General features: G+C 38.4%; 2 protein-coding genes across 4 annotated transcripts; one reads left to right on the top strand and one right to left on the bottom strand.

Moving 5' to 3' along the window:
- zdhhc21 (zinc finger DHHC-type containing 21) lies at window positions 1-7,585 on the bottom strand. Of its 2 annotated transcripts, XM_004079760.4 has the most exons (8): window positions 7,382-7,585; window positions 4,805-4,970; window positions 4,584-4,682; window positions 4,366-4,477; window positions 3,150-3,288; window positions 2,755-2,871; window positions 2,121-2,164; window positions 1-1,854 (listed from the first exon to the last, which is right to left on the bottom strand). In XM_004079760.4, the coding sequence occupies exons 2-8, from the start codon at window positions 4,956-4,958 to the stop codon at window positions 1,722-1,724; spliced, it is 798 nt and encodes a 265-aa protein (XP_004079808.1). In that variant the 5' UTR covers window positions 4,959-4,970; window positions 7,382-7,585; the 3' UTR covers window positions 1-1,721. The 2 variants fall into 2 exon arrangements, with proteins under 2 accessions (XP_004079808.1, XP_023804632.1); XM_023948864.1 differs by lacking the exon at window positions 7,382-7,585 and having other exon boundaries at window positions 4,805-5,515.
- Window positions 7,586-7,789: 204 nt separating this feature from the next.
- Window positions 7,790-15,338, top strand: plaa (phospholipase A2 activating protein). Of its 2 annotated transcripts, XM_004079678.4 has the most exons (14): window positions 7,790-8,035; window positions 8,395-8,588; window positions 8,691-8,791; window positions 9,243-9,363; window positions 11,287-11,454; window positions 11,585-11,720; window positions 11,913-12,082; window positions 12,409-12,560; window positions 12,636-12,855; window positions 12,946-13,011; window positions 13,096-13,167; window positions 13,788-13,895; window positions 14,414-14,581; window positions 14,657-15,338. In XM_004079678.4, exons 1-14 carry the CDS (start codon window positions 7,887-7,889, stop codon window positions 15,223-15,225), a joined length of 2,394 nt encoding a protein of 797 aa, XP_004079726.1. In that variant the 5' UTR covers window positions 7,790-7,886; the 3' UTR covers window positions 15,226-15,338. The 2 variants fall into 2 exon arrangements, with proteins under 2 accessions (XP_004079726.1, XP_011485691.1); XM_011487389.3 differs by lacking the exons at window positions 12,946-13,011; window positions 13,096-13,167.
- The last annotated feature ends 369 nt before the right edge of the window (window positions 15,339-15,707 follow it).

The following is a 15,707-nucleotide window of genomic DNA, read 5'->3' as shown; positions in this document are numbered from 1 at the left end:
CATAAATACAGATATATTTATTGTACCTGCAAAACTTTGCAACACAGTAAAACAGGCGACATATATCCGAGTTTGTGGACATTTGAAAAAAAAAGAAACAAAAAGTGAAACACCTTCACAAAAATCTCAAGTGTTTGAGGTCAGAATTCAACTAATCTTAACGGCACATTCCTGTAAACTAAAACAAGAAAAAAAAAATAACAAAGACAAAATACAAGCGGGAGTTGGCGGAAGCCAGGAAACAGGTGTGGGAGGTACTGTCGGAATTTGTGGTGATATGCAGCGTTAATCCCGGCAGGTGTGACTGGATTTTCTGACAGGTTTTAGGCTGAAGGGGCTGTTCAGAGCTTGGCTGCAACAGCGAGGATGGCTTTACCGACACACAATGCTTATTGCTTCTCAAAAAGATTGCTAAATTAAACATTTTGCCACCTTTTAATGCCCATCTTGCACATTAAAACCCTAAAAAAAAAAAGCAAACAAAATACCTATACGTAAAAAGTTCATGTACATCAAAGAATCAGTTGTGAGATATACAAAGCAATCCATGCAAACAGAACATGAACACATAAAAAAAACAGCACAGTAAAACAGAAAACTTCAGTGCATAACTTTGAATCTCTACCTTTAGAAATTTGATGCAACATGCACAAGTTTCTGACTATTGCAACATTTCCCAGGTCTTTGGCTGAAACGGAGAGATGACGTCCCTTTCACTGCGACTCAAGACAGGCACTTCAAAACTACTTGGACGTAGAGACGGACAACCTAGACTTTTAGGCAATAATCGCGCTCTTCTATGAAGAATTAATATCAGCTCTACCTTAAATAACTCCTAAAATACATCAGCTAACTCTCAAAAGTTTCTAGTAAAACAGTGTTTGAACTTTTCTGCCAGTGTTTGGACAAAAAGGTGGGTTTATTAAGTCATACGATGAGGCAATAACAACCGCTAATAAAAAATAAAAATGACATATATTCAAGATATAGTGATTTTAAGTGCTATGGTTGATAGATTTGAGGAAAATACAATGGTTGCTGCCCTATCAAAAGCAGCAAATGTGAGGAAACTCAAATACCACAACAGACAGATTACACTTGCGATTAAAGACACAATTTGACATTTGATTAAGCTGATAACCTATGTCCCAAAGTCTAAAAACACTTAGATCCGCCCTTGATTTTTGGAAAAGGCCAGTGCACAGCCGTTTCTTCTGATCTTAAAATCAGCACAATCAGCTTAAAAAACATTCCTTCCCTTTAGAAATTAAGTAAACCCAACCGCAGAAAAGGCTAAAAAACAGTTTAAAAATATGCTACATAAATAAAATAAAAAAAGATTAAAAGAAACAAGGCACAATAAAAAGAAATGGTACCCTTGTAAGTCAGGAGGGGAGTAAAGGTCTGTAGACTCTTCATAACCTGAGAGTGATCCGCTGCTGTCAGGTGAAGATTTTTGTTCTTCTGGAGCAAACAGCTGTTGGAGAGGCTTTCAGTGTGGAGATCAGGCGTCACAGTGAGGAAAACATTCAAAGCAATCGTTTGAAAGACCCTGATTACAGCTGGTCTGAGCAAAAATAAAACAAACAAACAAAAAAACTAAAGAGAAGGTCGAACTGTCCGCTAAAAACCAGCATGAAACACTGTGGAGGGAGTGTGTCGTGTTTCGCCGCAGCAGCTACCACCATCCATCACCTGTGCAGGCGATGGACACCGTGGAGTTACAAGAGGGACCGGGAAGCGTGGCTGGCAAGAAGCGGCTTTCTGCTTCGGAGCGGGAGGAGCCACAGCAGCTTCCAGCGCGTGCCGCAAACTTCAGCCAGAGCCCACTGCCAGGACCGCTTCGTGCCAAACCTGCACAGAGGAGGCCGCAAACCTTTACAGAGCATTTACATGCAAAACAGTGTTTGTGCACAACATGTGCAGCTACAACCACTAATGCACATGCTGTTTTTCTAAAAAACTACATTATTTAATGAATAATTACATTTTCTGTTTTAAATGTCCATTTTCTGTTTTTTGTATCAGATTATTGATATATATATATATATATATGTAATTACTGTTCACTTGAGTTCAACTGCGGTCATTACACTTACTACCACTAGAGGGAGACTTACGTTTCATTGGAGAAGTGAGACATTTTTTCAATGGTGGTCATATCCTAGAAAGGTGAAAAAGAAACAAGTATTTGGAACAATAAAAAAAAGACATATATATTTTAAAGGTGTGTATAATAAAAGGTGTATATTTTTTTGTAGATTTTTTTTTCAACTGTGCATCTGTAAATATATACAATTAGAATTAACAACGCCCATTATTTTATATATTGAACCCTGTTGCCACTGACTGTATATGAGAACAGGACCGAGTGAAAACTTTGAAATGAAGGCTATTTATGATCAGTTTCAATAGATTGGATAAAACCAATTAAAAAAAGAATATGTCCTTTATTTAAACAAGGTACCACCAATAGATATCCCTCATATCAGACACCTGAAACTTTTTTTTTGTACTTTCTCATTTTTACTTTAATACTGACAGGATTTCAGTTTTTAGCTTGTGCATCATGTCATCGAGCTACAGCAGGCTGCTGGGTTTTTCTAACCAGAGGGCGCTGTCGTGTCCCGTAAGTAGCCAAAAACGACGACTCTTTTCCTAGCTGACTTCGCTATAGTACAACAGTTTTCTGATACTTTCTGCAGAAGCACATAGATGGCAGAAGTTGATGCAGAAAGTGTGGGTCATACTCACTGAGAGGATCCCTGCCATCTGAGTGTAAAACAAGCTGGACATGCCGGCAAGCATGACCACGCCCATGAGGGCGGAGACTCTGAGCAGCGCCAGCTCGTGTTGCGTGGTAAACTTTTCCTGGGGTTATGTTAAGCACAACAGAAACACGTCAGTAGTTTAAATAAATGTGTTCCCAGTGGTCTTTTAATGACAATTATGACCATTATGTTCTTTTGTAGGACATCTTTTTTTATCTGCTCCTGATTTACAACAATTACACTAAAGAAATACTCAGAAATGTCATTTTAATTTTCCTTATTTAATCCAAAAAAGGCCACAAGAACATGTTAAAAACACAATTTTCCTCAGAGTGGGTCTCTAAAATTCATAAGACTATTGCAAAAATGTTGAAATACCTGGTCGAGCCGGGTCAGCGGCTGGAAATAGTAGTACTGGCAGAAATCCAGCACTAGAGTGAAGAAACTGAGGACCTGAGCGTAGAAGCACAGCTGCAGGAAGAGCCAGTGGTTGTCTTCTCCCACACAGTTGTTAATCCTGCAACCCAGTTCAGAGCACGCAAGCATGGATTTGTTCTGTTTTTATTGAAGCTTCTACACAAGCTTTTCTGCAGATGTGTGAGCAGAACTGGGCTTTACATAGAAAACATACACAGCTCATGTCTCATTTTCATCTACAAAACTTTTCATCTCTTTCGTTGTGACTGTTCCCTAAAAAAACAAAGCAAAGAGTTCGGGGAATGTTTTTAAGCTCACAATACGGCCTTACTATTTTTATTTTTTGTTTTTACATTATCTTAAAATTTCATATTTTATGTCTGAACTTCGGCTGTTTTCATTTCACTTTTGTTCTATTTGTTGTCTTTTTTAAATCTAATAATTCAAGCTTTTATTTGGAAAGATAGTTTTCTTAAAATGTTTACTTTAAATATTTGGAATATTACTTTTTGAGCTTTTAAGTGCAGTATGATGTTAATTGTGAAAAAGGAAATTTGCTGTGAAAATAACTCATTTTCTTTGGAAAAAATATTCTTTAGTTTGCCAAACCTAACATACTGTCATATATACAGTATAGATAAAGTTTGCTCTAAAAAGGCTTAAGAAAAGGCCCTTTAAATTATTTTTTCTTGTTTTTATATAGAATTTTTCATGCAGCTTAGATTCTTTACTTTTTTCATCTAAGATCAATTCTTGGAACCTAATTTTTCTCTTTATTTTTTGTTTTTATTTTAATCTTAAAATTGAATCCTTTCATAAAACAAATGCTTTGTCTAAATACCTGTGTTTATAATTCTACATAAAGCTTAAATATCGTTGATTGTCTTCAATAAAGAACATTTTTCAGGATTTTCTTTCTTTTTATAATTTATTTTTAAACTTTATGTTATGTGTACTAAACCCATGCTTTTCTCTGAAATGTTTATTTCTAGAAGGTTTTAGAATAGTAGTTTTTTTAAAGCATTTTCAAAACTTCATATTTATTGTAGAATTTTTACTTTTTTTTCTAGAATGATCAACAATTTTGCCAAAAATATTTTTCCTTAAATGTAGTATTTGCACTATAAACCTAAAAATCAGGCTGAGAGCGTGTGGCTTTTGAATTTTTTTCATTTACCAGGGACAGTGATGGTCCATCCTGCGCACACAGTGACCACATCGACTGCAGTGATGCGACCTTTTGGGTCTCATGAGGTTGCACTTATTGCACAGCTCCCACTGCTCCCTCTCTGTTAAAGGGGAAAGCAAAGTTTCAAATTAGAGACAGTTCATTTTTTCCTTCTAGAGTGATAACAAACAGTTCAAGGTGAGGTTTTTTTTTTGAGTTGTCTCTACCGGAGTGAGGTATGTGCGGGTCCACGGGAAGCCGGCCGGGGTCTGCAGTGGAAGCTCTGACCAACGCCATCAAGCAGAGCGCTGATGCTATGTAGTAACCTTCACAAACACGCAAAAATCGCTGCGGTTAACCCAAATTGAAGCGCGGAAACGTCCACCGAGGATTTAGAAATAAAAACATCCAGGTGGAGGAAAAAAAAAAAAAAAAAAAGAGTACTCACAAACAACTAAGGCCCACGGAATATGTCCTTCATCATAGTGAGGGAGCAGAACCAACTTGGGAACGAACAAAGTGTTGTAAAACCAGATCCCAAACACAAGACTGATACACAACCAGCCCATTGGGTCCACCACAAAGTGCAGGCGAAGCTTCATGGCTCCAGAAGACTGTCGGAAAAGAAAAGTTTCAGAGAATCTGCGTACCTGACCTCACAGAGAGGTCTGAAGCAAATCCCAGTCTCCACCTTTTAAAGCTGGTGTTCACAGAGCTCCTGGGAAGGGTTGCGAAACCAGCGGAGGAGGGAAGTCAAGGTTGCTTTGTGTGGAAGGCCCCCCACCCCTGGTGAAAGGTTTTTCCAGTTGAACCTCAACAGGCTCTTTCATTCTTTGAATTGCTTATCTTGCTGGGAAGTGACCCAATAGCAGAAATCTACAGCAGGCTATGAACCCGATGCTGTAGTTCATTCATCCTTTAGAACTACAAATAACTTTTCCTGTAAATCCTGAATCAAAGCAGGTTTGACCGCGGAAACATTGCATTCCCTTTTTTCCTATATTTTCCTGCCACTCCCTGCTTTTATTTTTTAGTTTTGTTTTTTAAGTTTGCCCTCATGTCTGTGAGTTTCTGCTGATGAGAAAAGCATCAAAATGTCACATTCTGGGACCAAAGCTGTGCGATTGTGAATGATGTAAAATGACATTTTTGTCCTCTAACTAAAAAAAAAAAGACAAAGGAAAACCAAAGAAATCAGGTATAATCCACAAAACCAAAAGAACACTGAGTAAAAAAATGTTTGCATTTTCTATACTCAACATTTAGTCTACTATACTTCCGGTGAAAATTGGGGAAAATGTCTACAAAACATCACTTAAACAACTAAACAACAAAAAAGACCAATTGGAGTCATGAATAAAGTTGTGAATCTACAAATGCAATATTTAAAAAAGTCCAAAACATAAACATTTGTGGCCATCGTGCCTGTGAGAATGTTGAAAATGTTGTTTTGTGCCTTAAAAAGAAGTTTCCCTTGAGAGTTCTTTTACTTTAAAAGGGAAGAACATAATATTTGTTATGTTTGAAAGCTGTGAAGCAAAAATAAAATGTGAATCAACTGGAGATGCACTTCTGCTTCGGCAACTAAACTTTGGAATATTTGGATAAATATCTGAAACTAGTTAATTCTGTAAAAGAAATTTAAGTTACGGTTAAACTGTTAAATATTTGTTTGATACTACTAGAATGTATTTATTTATTGGTAACATCTGTGTATGTTCGTGTATAAATATGTAAATAGTATTTTGATTTGATGTTTGTGGCATATTTGTCAACTTGATGTTAAGATTTCGTTTTATGTATATCCTTAGCCGACCCGACTAAACCCCAAAAAGAAGTTTATTTAAAATTTCAGAGTATATTTCAGCTTCTGTAGAAACTAAACGTCAAATTTAAATTATTAAAGAAAACAGACTTTAGGAATGAATCACTTTCTTTCTAAATGTTTTTTTTTTTAAGATTGGAAGTTAAATCATTCCATCGAATATGTTTACATAAAGTTACTTCATGGTTTTTGATTGATTGATATCCTTTTATTTCCATACACAAAATAAAATAAATTTGAAAAAAAAAAATCGCTAAACATAAAGAACAAAGAGTGACTAAGTGTTTGAAAAAGGAGTTGGTAGAAGAAAATCTGAATTTCCACCTCAATTTTTCTATTTATTATGCATTAAACATATAATCATTGTTCACATAAACATAAAAGAAATAAAAAAACCAAGAGGTATTGAGTCATAGCTTCAATAATATAAGCTTTTTTTTAATTTAAACAACAATGAAATCGACAAGTGATGGCAAAAGTCTTGAACATCCCTGATAAAAAAAGAAACGGAAACAGGTTTTTAAGTTATAGGAAAAACAAGACAAGTGCAGAAAGTGACACATATCTATTCATCCAGCTGATCATCAGACAGTGGACAAAACAAAGAGTTGTGTAATTTAACTAAAAAAATCAAAACAAAAAGTCAGATTTGCTAAGAAATGTGTAACAGCACAGTTGCAAAAGACTCCTTGTGTTGCAATGATTTGAAACTTAGAAATCCACTTGGTTGTAACACGTGCTGCACTAAGAAATGACAAAAAACTGAACCCAATTTTAGGATAACATAACTAAATACTGTTATTTTAGCTTTTAAATGATTAATCCACTTCATCATCTAAATGATCAACACCATCTATTTAAAAATGGCTAGAATTAGAGTGTGTATTTTAAATTATTGTCAATGGAATTAATATATCAGGTGTTTAGGAATAAGAACAAATAAAAACAATGCGTTTTATAAATATTTATCAGTGACAGGTAAACACCATAAATTCGCCTTTTTATCTTCCTGTCACATTAGAGGCTTGTTGTGGAGCCTCGCCTGCTCCGGCATCATCATCACTCATTCTGACAGCCGTGCTGGCCTTAGCTCCACAGCTTTACTCGGCGAGAACAAATCCAACCCCATTTATTGAAACACCATACGTCTAGAATGAAATTATACCATGACATATTATATTAAAGTTTAAAAATCCTTACTTTCTATGGTGGTCGTCTTGAAAATGAATCGACGTTGCTGCTACTTCCTCATCCGAGCCTCCGTACGTGAACTGGGCGGAGTCTCTGCCCCCCCCAACACACCTTTAATAATAATGTTAAGACAAAATTTACTTCCGGTTTTACCTATAATATTATTTTCACATTTCAAAAACATGTTTTTCTTCTATTTTTAGTAAATTAATGCTATCATAGCTAGCAAACAGAAAAAGAAACGTCAATTTGAAGATGTTTATTTTTAAAAAATAATTTTAAATCAATCAAATCAATTTTTAAAAGGCTCTGTCTCCCAAGGGCTATTTTTTATGCATTTATTTTATTTTATTTTTTGATAGAATAAATATTTTTGTGTCTAGAAAATATTTTAAAAGACATCTCTGACGTGACGTAATTTTAACTTCCGCTAATACTTGTAGCAGCTCGGTGACAACGCTAGCTAGCTTTACACTACAAAAGTAGTTTCATTTCATTTTAATGTTGACACAAAATGAGTTCCACTAACATATATAAACTGAGATGTTCCATCCCGGGACACGAGATGGACGTAAGAGGAGTCGCACCAGCTGCTTTTCCGGATGGAGCCTTCGTGTCTGTGTCCAGAGACCGAACCGGAAGAGTCTGGGTCCCGAACTCAAGGTAGCTAGCATTAGCATTAGCCTCTCTGCTTAATAACTTTCTTTCACACACTTACCGTTGTAGTGACCGGTAAAGAGGGTTATTTACGTGAAAACTGTAGTCAGCAACAACATCCACCATCAACTTTGTACTGTCACAACATTGTAATAAAGACGTAAAGACTTTGACAATTGCTGAGTTGGCTAGCTAGGTTGCTAACGTAACGGTGGCTCAAATTAGCTTTGTCATAATTCCACTAAAGTGTTTAGCCAGAACCATATATTGGGGCCTTATTTGTATCAACTTTGTGATTCAATTCGTGTTATACCATTTTATTGAGCTTCCTCTCATTTAGGGTGTCTCTGGTTTCTCTTCTCCAGCCCAGATAGAGGTTTCTCTGAGATGCTATGTATGGCTGGCCATTCAAACTTTGTATCGTGCGTGTGCATCATTGCCCCCAGTGAAACATATCCCCGTGGACTGATTGCCACTGGTGGAAACGATAATATCATTTGTATTTTCTCACTGGACCGACCACAGCCTCTATATACTCTCCAGGGTCACAAAAATACAGGCGAGTTGCTCGTTCATACAATTATTTATTATTATTATTAAGATTAAACACACAGTCTGATGTATTCATATTTAATTTTTTTATTATTATTCCCTTTTGCAGTTTGCACTCTGTCCTCTGGGAAGTTCGGGACACTTCTGAGTGGTTCATGGGACACCACGGCTAAAGTGTGGCTTAATGAAAAGTGCATGATGACTTTGCAAGTAAGCTGAAGCTTAATTATACAAAACAAACAGCTTTCATTAGGGGTGTAACGATTAACAGATGAAGGGTTTTATACTCCTATATCAAAATAAAATAAATCAATTTATCGATCTTGGAAAATCCCACTTGGACATAGTAGATTTATTTTACTAAAGCACAAAAATTACTAAGGGACATCACAGTGGACAACACATACGTGATGGCAGAAAAGAAATCATTATAGTCCAATGTGTGGAAACACTTTGAATTTTACGACCATACAGTGTGGTAGAAAGTTTTAATCAGCTCTCCGGATCGTTCAAAACGAACCAATTTCGACTATGAACTGTGTTTTCAACTACAGATTCTGATACGAATTGAAGTGTTATTGAACTGAATCGTTACACCCCTAGTTTTCTCATGTTATTGTTGTAAAAGTGTGATCACTGACTTTGCCTTCTGCTTTTTCAGGGACACACTGCAGCCGTGTGGGCAGTGTTGATCTTACCCGAGCAAGGCCTCATGCTTTCTGGATCAGCAGATAAGACCATAAAGCTTTGGAAGGCTGGCAGATGTGAGCGGACATTTACAGGTGAGTTTCCATTTTCTTCTATCTACTTCTTTTGAAGGGAACACTGCTTCCCATCCCTGTAATCATGTCATTAAATATAGAATCAGATCTGAACTATATTTACCTTTAAAAAAAAACAAAAATAAACGATGGAAATGACCTTTGTGTTAAACAAAACAATTTGGTCAAATTTAAAGAAGAATAATAATAGAAGAATAATTTCAATTTATGTTTTCAACTTTATTCTCCTGTTTTACTGGGTGTGCCTCATTGTAGATGACTGTGCAAAGACCTAATAGCCCACTGAGCGTATCAAGTTCCCTTGTTTATTACTAACATAGTAATAAACAACAGCTGCGTTGTAAAAAATAACCCTTAATAGGTGTAATCTGTGAAGTAGAATGAATTCTTTCGCAGACCAACATGAACATTTTCATATTCTGCTCTCTTTTGTTTTTAACTCAAAGTTCTAACTGTCGTAGAAAAATAAGTCCAGTGAATGAAAACGAAGATCCGCTCGCCATAGATGTATGTAGATTTGGAAAACGGAACACAGTCTGTACAGGAGACACAGCACTTCATTAATAGTCAATCAGGATGCAGAATAAATGCGCTGTTAAAACACATAACTAAATAAACGAAGCATGCAAAATTCCACTGAGAAATTCAGCAGAAAAGCGAGAGGTGAACCACAATGTAACGAGGTAACATATCGCCTACATCAACATGTGTCAAACTCAAGGCCCGGGGGCCAAATGTTGCCCGCCTTGTCATTTAATTTGGCCTGCGGGAACGTGAAAGTTGTTAATTTCTTAAAATAAATATATTTTTTTAGTTGATTACATATTATTTAGGTGTAGCTGCAGTTGTAATTATTCAATGTTTGCAGGTCTGTATGCAGACAAATTGTTGTCATCAAACCATCAGTTGGATGCAAGGCTGTGTGCAGCCTTTATTTGTAAAATGTTACACGTGTAAGACGTGTTCTTTCTAGCCCAGTTTGATCGTGGATTTTAATAAGCGGACAAAATTTAAAGGATTTATGCTAGAGTAACAAGCAAACATGTTTTCTATGCAACTGTAATTTTCACTTTAAAAAGTTATAATAAATAAAACAATGAGTTATTTAACATTAAGGAGTAGTTACATTTATTTTTCATTACATTTAGTTACATGTATAAGTTACATCTGGCCCTTTTGAGGACAACCACTATGCTGATGTGGCCCTAGGTGAGAATGAGTTTGACACCCCTGGCCTACATTGTACCAAAACGCAGACTGCAAACTATTATTCCCTAAAAACCAAACTACAGAAGAAAGGAAAGGTGTTTTTTTGCCTCCTTTTCATACAACTACAGCTGCTACTGATCCCAAAGCACCAAGTTGTGAAATAAACTGTATCAGATTCATGAAAGGAAACTTACGGAGTAGTTCACTAGTGGTTTATTAGTTTGATTTATAAAATATTAGTTACTGCTTTATTACTCAGCCTGTTCCTTAAATTGCGGGGATTATTTGATATTTTGCTTAAATTAAGAAAAGTAAGAAGTGATTGCAAAAGCTTAGGTTTTGGCTTTTGACAGAATAATGCAGCACTGACAACAGAAAAGTAAGAAATCATAGTTTATTCATTTATTTTAACATTTATTTATATGGGACAAGTCCAAGCTGCTGGATGGCTCAGTTGACTGGGTGTAGGATTGGCGCATGGGAAACAAGTGGGCACGATGGGCCTCATCCTTAGGCAAGACCCTTCACGCTTCTGCCTAACTATGTGGTCACAAGGGTTCAAAATACAGGGTGGTGTCAGGAAAGGCATCCGGAGTAAAAGTAAAAATCAGTGATAGCTGATTCACTGTGGCGACCCCCTGAAGGGATAAGCCGAAAGGTGAATGTCAACATTCTCACATGTTCGCTCTTGTTTCTTTTGTTTTATTATTTAAGGTCATGAGGACTGCGTTAGGGGACTAGCAGTGATCAGCAGCACAGAGTTCTTCTCCTGCAGCAACGACACAAGTATCAGGAGGTGGCTGGTGACGGGCGAATGTGTGCAGGTCTACTACAGTCACACCAACTACATCTACAGCTTAGCCGTCTTCCCTAATAGCCAAGGTTGGTTAATTGCGACGAGGTTGAAAGACGTCTCACACGACATTTCATACCCACGCTGCTGTGCAGACATTTGTTAAACCATTTTTGAAGATCTCAAGGGTTCATGTTGACTTGTTCTTTTTTTGCCTAGATTTTATAAGCACAGGGGAAGACCGGACTTTACGGATATGGAAGCAAGGAGAGTGCTGTCAGACTATTCGTCTGCCTGCGCAGTCTGTCTGGTGCTGCTGCATTCTTCCTAATGGGGACATAGCAGTCGGTGCGAGGTAATAAAAGTTGCATTTGCACCCAGTCAGTCCACAAAAATAATCTCTGTGATCAGGTTTCACCATAAATATTTAAACATATACATGTAATACGTTTGAATTTGGCATTACTTCTGCATTTGAAGGAACCCAATAAAGGGTCTTTGAAGCGCCAATACAGCTGAGGCTAACGCTGACGCTCCTCTTCCGCAGCGACGGCATTATTCGGGTTTTCACGCACGCTGAGGACCGCATGGCGAGCGCAGAGGACCTGCAGGCCTTTGAGGACGAGCTCTCCAAAACCACTATTGACCCCAAAACAGGAGACCTTGGGGACATCAAAATGGAGGACCTGCCTGGAAGGGAACACCTCAATGAGCGTGGTAACCAAATAGTCCCACGCTTTAACGCCAGTGTTTACAGGCACTCTTCAGCCGTTAAACAACATCATTCCGGCAGGTTCGGAAGTGGGGGAAAAAGCGACTTTGCGCTGATGTGCAGCACTTAATGTCAGTAATGTGTTGCATTTTGGTGCAAAGTCGCTATGAAAAGCTGCTTTTCTCTGCATCAGAATCGCGCTGATCGCAGTTTTATAAAAATGTTTTATGGTATGTCACAGAGCACGTGTTACTTAGGTGTCGCTGGCGGCATCTCCAGTCTAAAAGGGTTATATATAAGCGTATTTAAAAAGTGGTTCCATTTTATTCAGGGAATCGCGACGGACAGACGAGGTTGATCAAAGACGGACAGAAGGTGGAAGCGTATCAGTGGAGTGTCAGCGACGGCCGCTGGATGAAAATCGGAGACGTAGTCGGAGGCTCAAACCAGCAAACATCCAAGAATGTGACGTATGAAGGAAAGGTAAAGCCTCTCGTTTGTGTAAGGGAAAGAAATTCTGTAGGACAGCAGCCATTAATAGACGACGTGTGTCTGCAGGAGTACGACTACGTTTTCACCATCGACGTGAACGAGGGTGGGCCGTCCTTTAAGCTTCCTTACAACGTGACCGAGGACCCCTGGCTGACGGCGCACAACTTTCTACAGAAGAACGACCTCAGCCCCATGTTCCTCGACCAGGTGGCTAACTTTATCATTGAAAACACCAAAGGCCACGTGGTGGGACCAGCTCCGCCTGCCGGTGGCGACCCATTCACTGGTGAGACCACCAGCTATTCTTTTTATAAAGAACCAGCAACCGCTCATTTCATCCTTTCATGACAGTGTTGACATTTTTGCTCCGCCATAGGAGGAGCTCGATATATTCCCGGCTCGTCTAATGACAGAGACAGCGCTGGAGCAGATCCCTTCACGGGTACGAAATCTTTGTTTTTTTTCCCCTTATCATGTTAAAAAAACACTTGTAAAGCACATTTAATCGGTTTTCCTTCTCTCAAAGGGGCGGGTCGGTACATCCCAGGGTCGGGCACCAACACAAGTGCTCCTGTTGGTGTGGCTGACCCATTCACTGGTAAGCTGCAGACCAAACCATAAAACATCCCTAAAGGTCCACAATTACCTTATTGTCTTCACTATAAGTTACTCCAGAGTTTAAGTTGCAGCAGCTTCATGAAACATAGGAGAAATCTTGGATATTAGCGCAACCTACAAACAATTATTCCGATAACATAAATAACAAATCAACTACACTTTTTAAATCACTTTTAACGTTGTTGAGTTCTTCTTACTATGTCACTTTTGTAAAACTTGTCCAAGCCGGGTGTGAGCAGCGCTTCTGCGTTGCTGTCAGTAGCAAATACTGATACACCCACCTACAGTGCCCTCTAGTGGCTGTTATTGGGAAAATAACATTTTTTATACATTTTTTCATACAAGTCGCACCTGAGTTTTTTATTTTTTATTTTTTGCGACTTATACTCTAAAAAATACAGTTAATTGAGAGACCTTATTAGAAAGCCCTAATTATTTCACTGAACATGGTTAAAGCAGCCTATTTAACATAAATATTGGTGTCGGGTTTTAGAAAATGAGTGTGAAGTTGGTTCACAGCAATATGTCTGAGAATTGATGAAAACTGACGTGGTGTTTGAAAGAAAACGAAACTTTTACGTCTTTGATGTTTGTGATAAGGAGGAGGAGCTTACTCTTCAGCAGCTCTGAGACAAACGTCCACCAACATCTACTTCCCCAAGACGGATGGCGTGACGTTTGACCAGGCCAATGCCTCCCAGATCATCTGTAAGCACTTTGACTTCAAGCACACTAAAGTCTGAGATTTGTTATATTTGTAATGGTGTTGCAAACTGCGAGTTACTTTTAGGGGATGTCTATCGACATCAATGGAAATTTAACTTAGATTGAAATTATGACCAGTAAAAATTACAAAAATATAAATATATTTTTTTAAATGAACAACGGATTGGATAAGCCATGTTAAAAAGGTGGATCTCGAGCCTCTTCTTAAAAACTTCTCAAAGTCCTGAGAAGTATTGAGTATTTAAAGACCCATTATAATTACTGAGTCGTCACTAATTAGATGTGGCATCATCTTAAAAAAATAATGAATTATGATGCCATTTTTTTATTACCATAATAGAACAATTATTCCTAAATTACACCCAAATACAGGTTGTTTTTGTTTTTTTTCCCTTACTGTTACATTATTAGTGGTGAAGATATTCTGAGAATGGAGAAGTTTGGAGAGTAAATCTTGTTTTGCACTTCTTGTCATATATCTTTCTTCATTTCTTAACCAGCCAAGTTGAAGGAGCTGAATGGAGGAGCCCCTCCAGAACACAAGCTCTCTGAGGAAACTGTAGAAAGCCTGGAGAGACTGCTGCTAGCGTGTGGAGCCAACTCTTCTGAATTTCCACTCACTATTCAGGACATCAACCTGCTGTGGAAGGCTTCACACTTGCCTGAAGGTACAGTAACGGTCACCTTTGGGTTCCGTTCCCTTAAATTCTGTCTAACCAAATTAATCCTCTTCCATGTTGCAGACATAGTCTTCCCCGTCCTGGATATTATGAGGCTGGCGGTGCGCCATCCGCAGGTTAATGAGAATCTCTGTGGAGAAGCAGAGGGAGTCCAACTGTGCAACCACCTGCTGAGCCTAATGAGGCCCGAGGGCCGTCCTGCCAACCAGATGCTAGCTCTGCGGACTCTGTGCAACTGCTTCAGCGGAAGGCACGGCCGCGCTCTCCTCATGGCCCAGCGGGAGACGGTGCTGTCGCGCGCTGCCGACTTGGCCGCCGTCTGCAATAAGAACATCCACGTCGCCCTGGCCACTTTGGTGCTCAACTACGCCGGCTGCCTGCACAGTCAGCCCGATCTGGAGGCCAAGGCGCAGTGCCTGTCTGTGGCCAGCAGGGCGCTGGAGACGGTGCAAGACAAGGAGGCTATTTTCAGGCTGCTGGTGGCCTTAGGAACCACTGTGTTCTCAGATCAGACAGCCCGGGACTTAGCACGCTCTTTGGGCGTCAACTCTCAGATTTCCAAATTCTCTTCAGTTTCTGATCCCTCCAAAGTGGGCGAATGCTGCCAGCTGGTTTTAAAAGAACTGCAATGATAAGAAACACAAGAAATGTTTGTTTCTACCGCTCTGTTTTGCATAATCACTTGTTGTGAGGAATGAAAAACTTAAATATGATCTGCAATAAAAAAAAAAAGGATGAATGATAACTTTTTTTATGGTCTGTGTTTTCATTTTAATAAAATACTTCTACAGCTCCTTAGGTCAGTATTGTTAGAAAATTAACAACCCTGGGGCAAAAAATGGTTTAGTCCAACCTGTGGCTTTACCCCTACATTGTGGCTCTCCGGTTAAAGAAAAATAAAAAGCTTTTAGATTTAAAAAGTAAACTTACGTAAACTCATTCAGTAACCGTTGAAGGACAGCACATCTGACAAGTCAAATATTTGGACAGATTTTTGTGCACCACAGAAAGTCATTAATAACAACCAGATTTAAGGAACACTGAATTAATAGGCAGATTTTCTATGTTTTTTTGACAAATTAAAGATTTTTAAGTAACCTCATGGTTTAAAATA

Source organism: Oryzias latipes, chromosome 18, assembly GCF_002234675.1.
Source record: "Oryzias latipes chromosome 18, ASM223467v1".
Classification (NCBI taxonomy): Eukaryota; Metazoa; Chordata; class Actinopteri; order Beloniformes; family Adrianichthyidae; genus Oryzias; species Oryzias latipes.
This window is presented reverse-complemented; position numbering and strand designations above follow the sequence as displayed.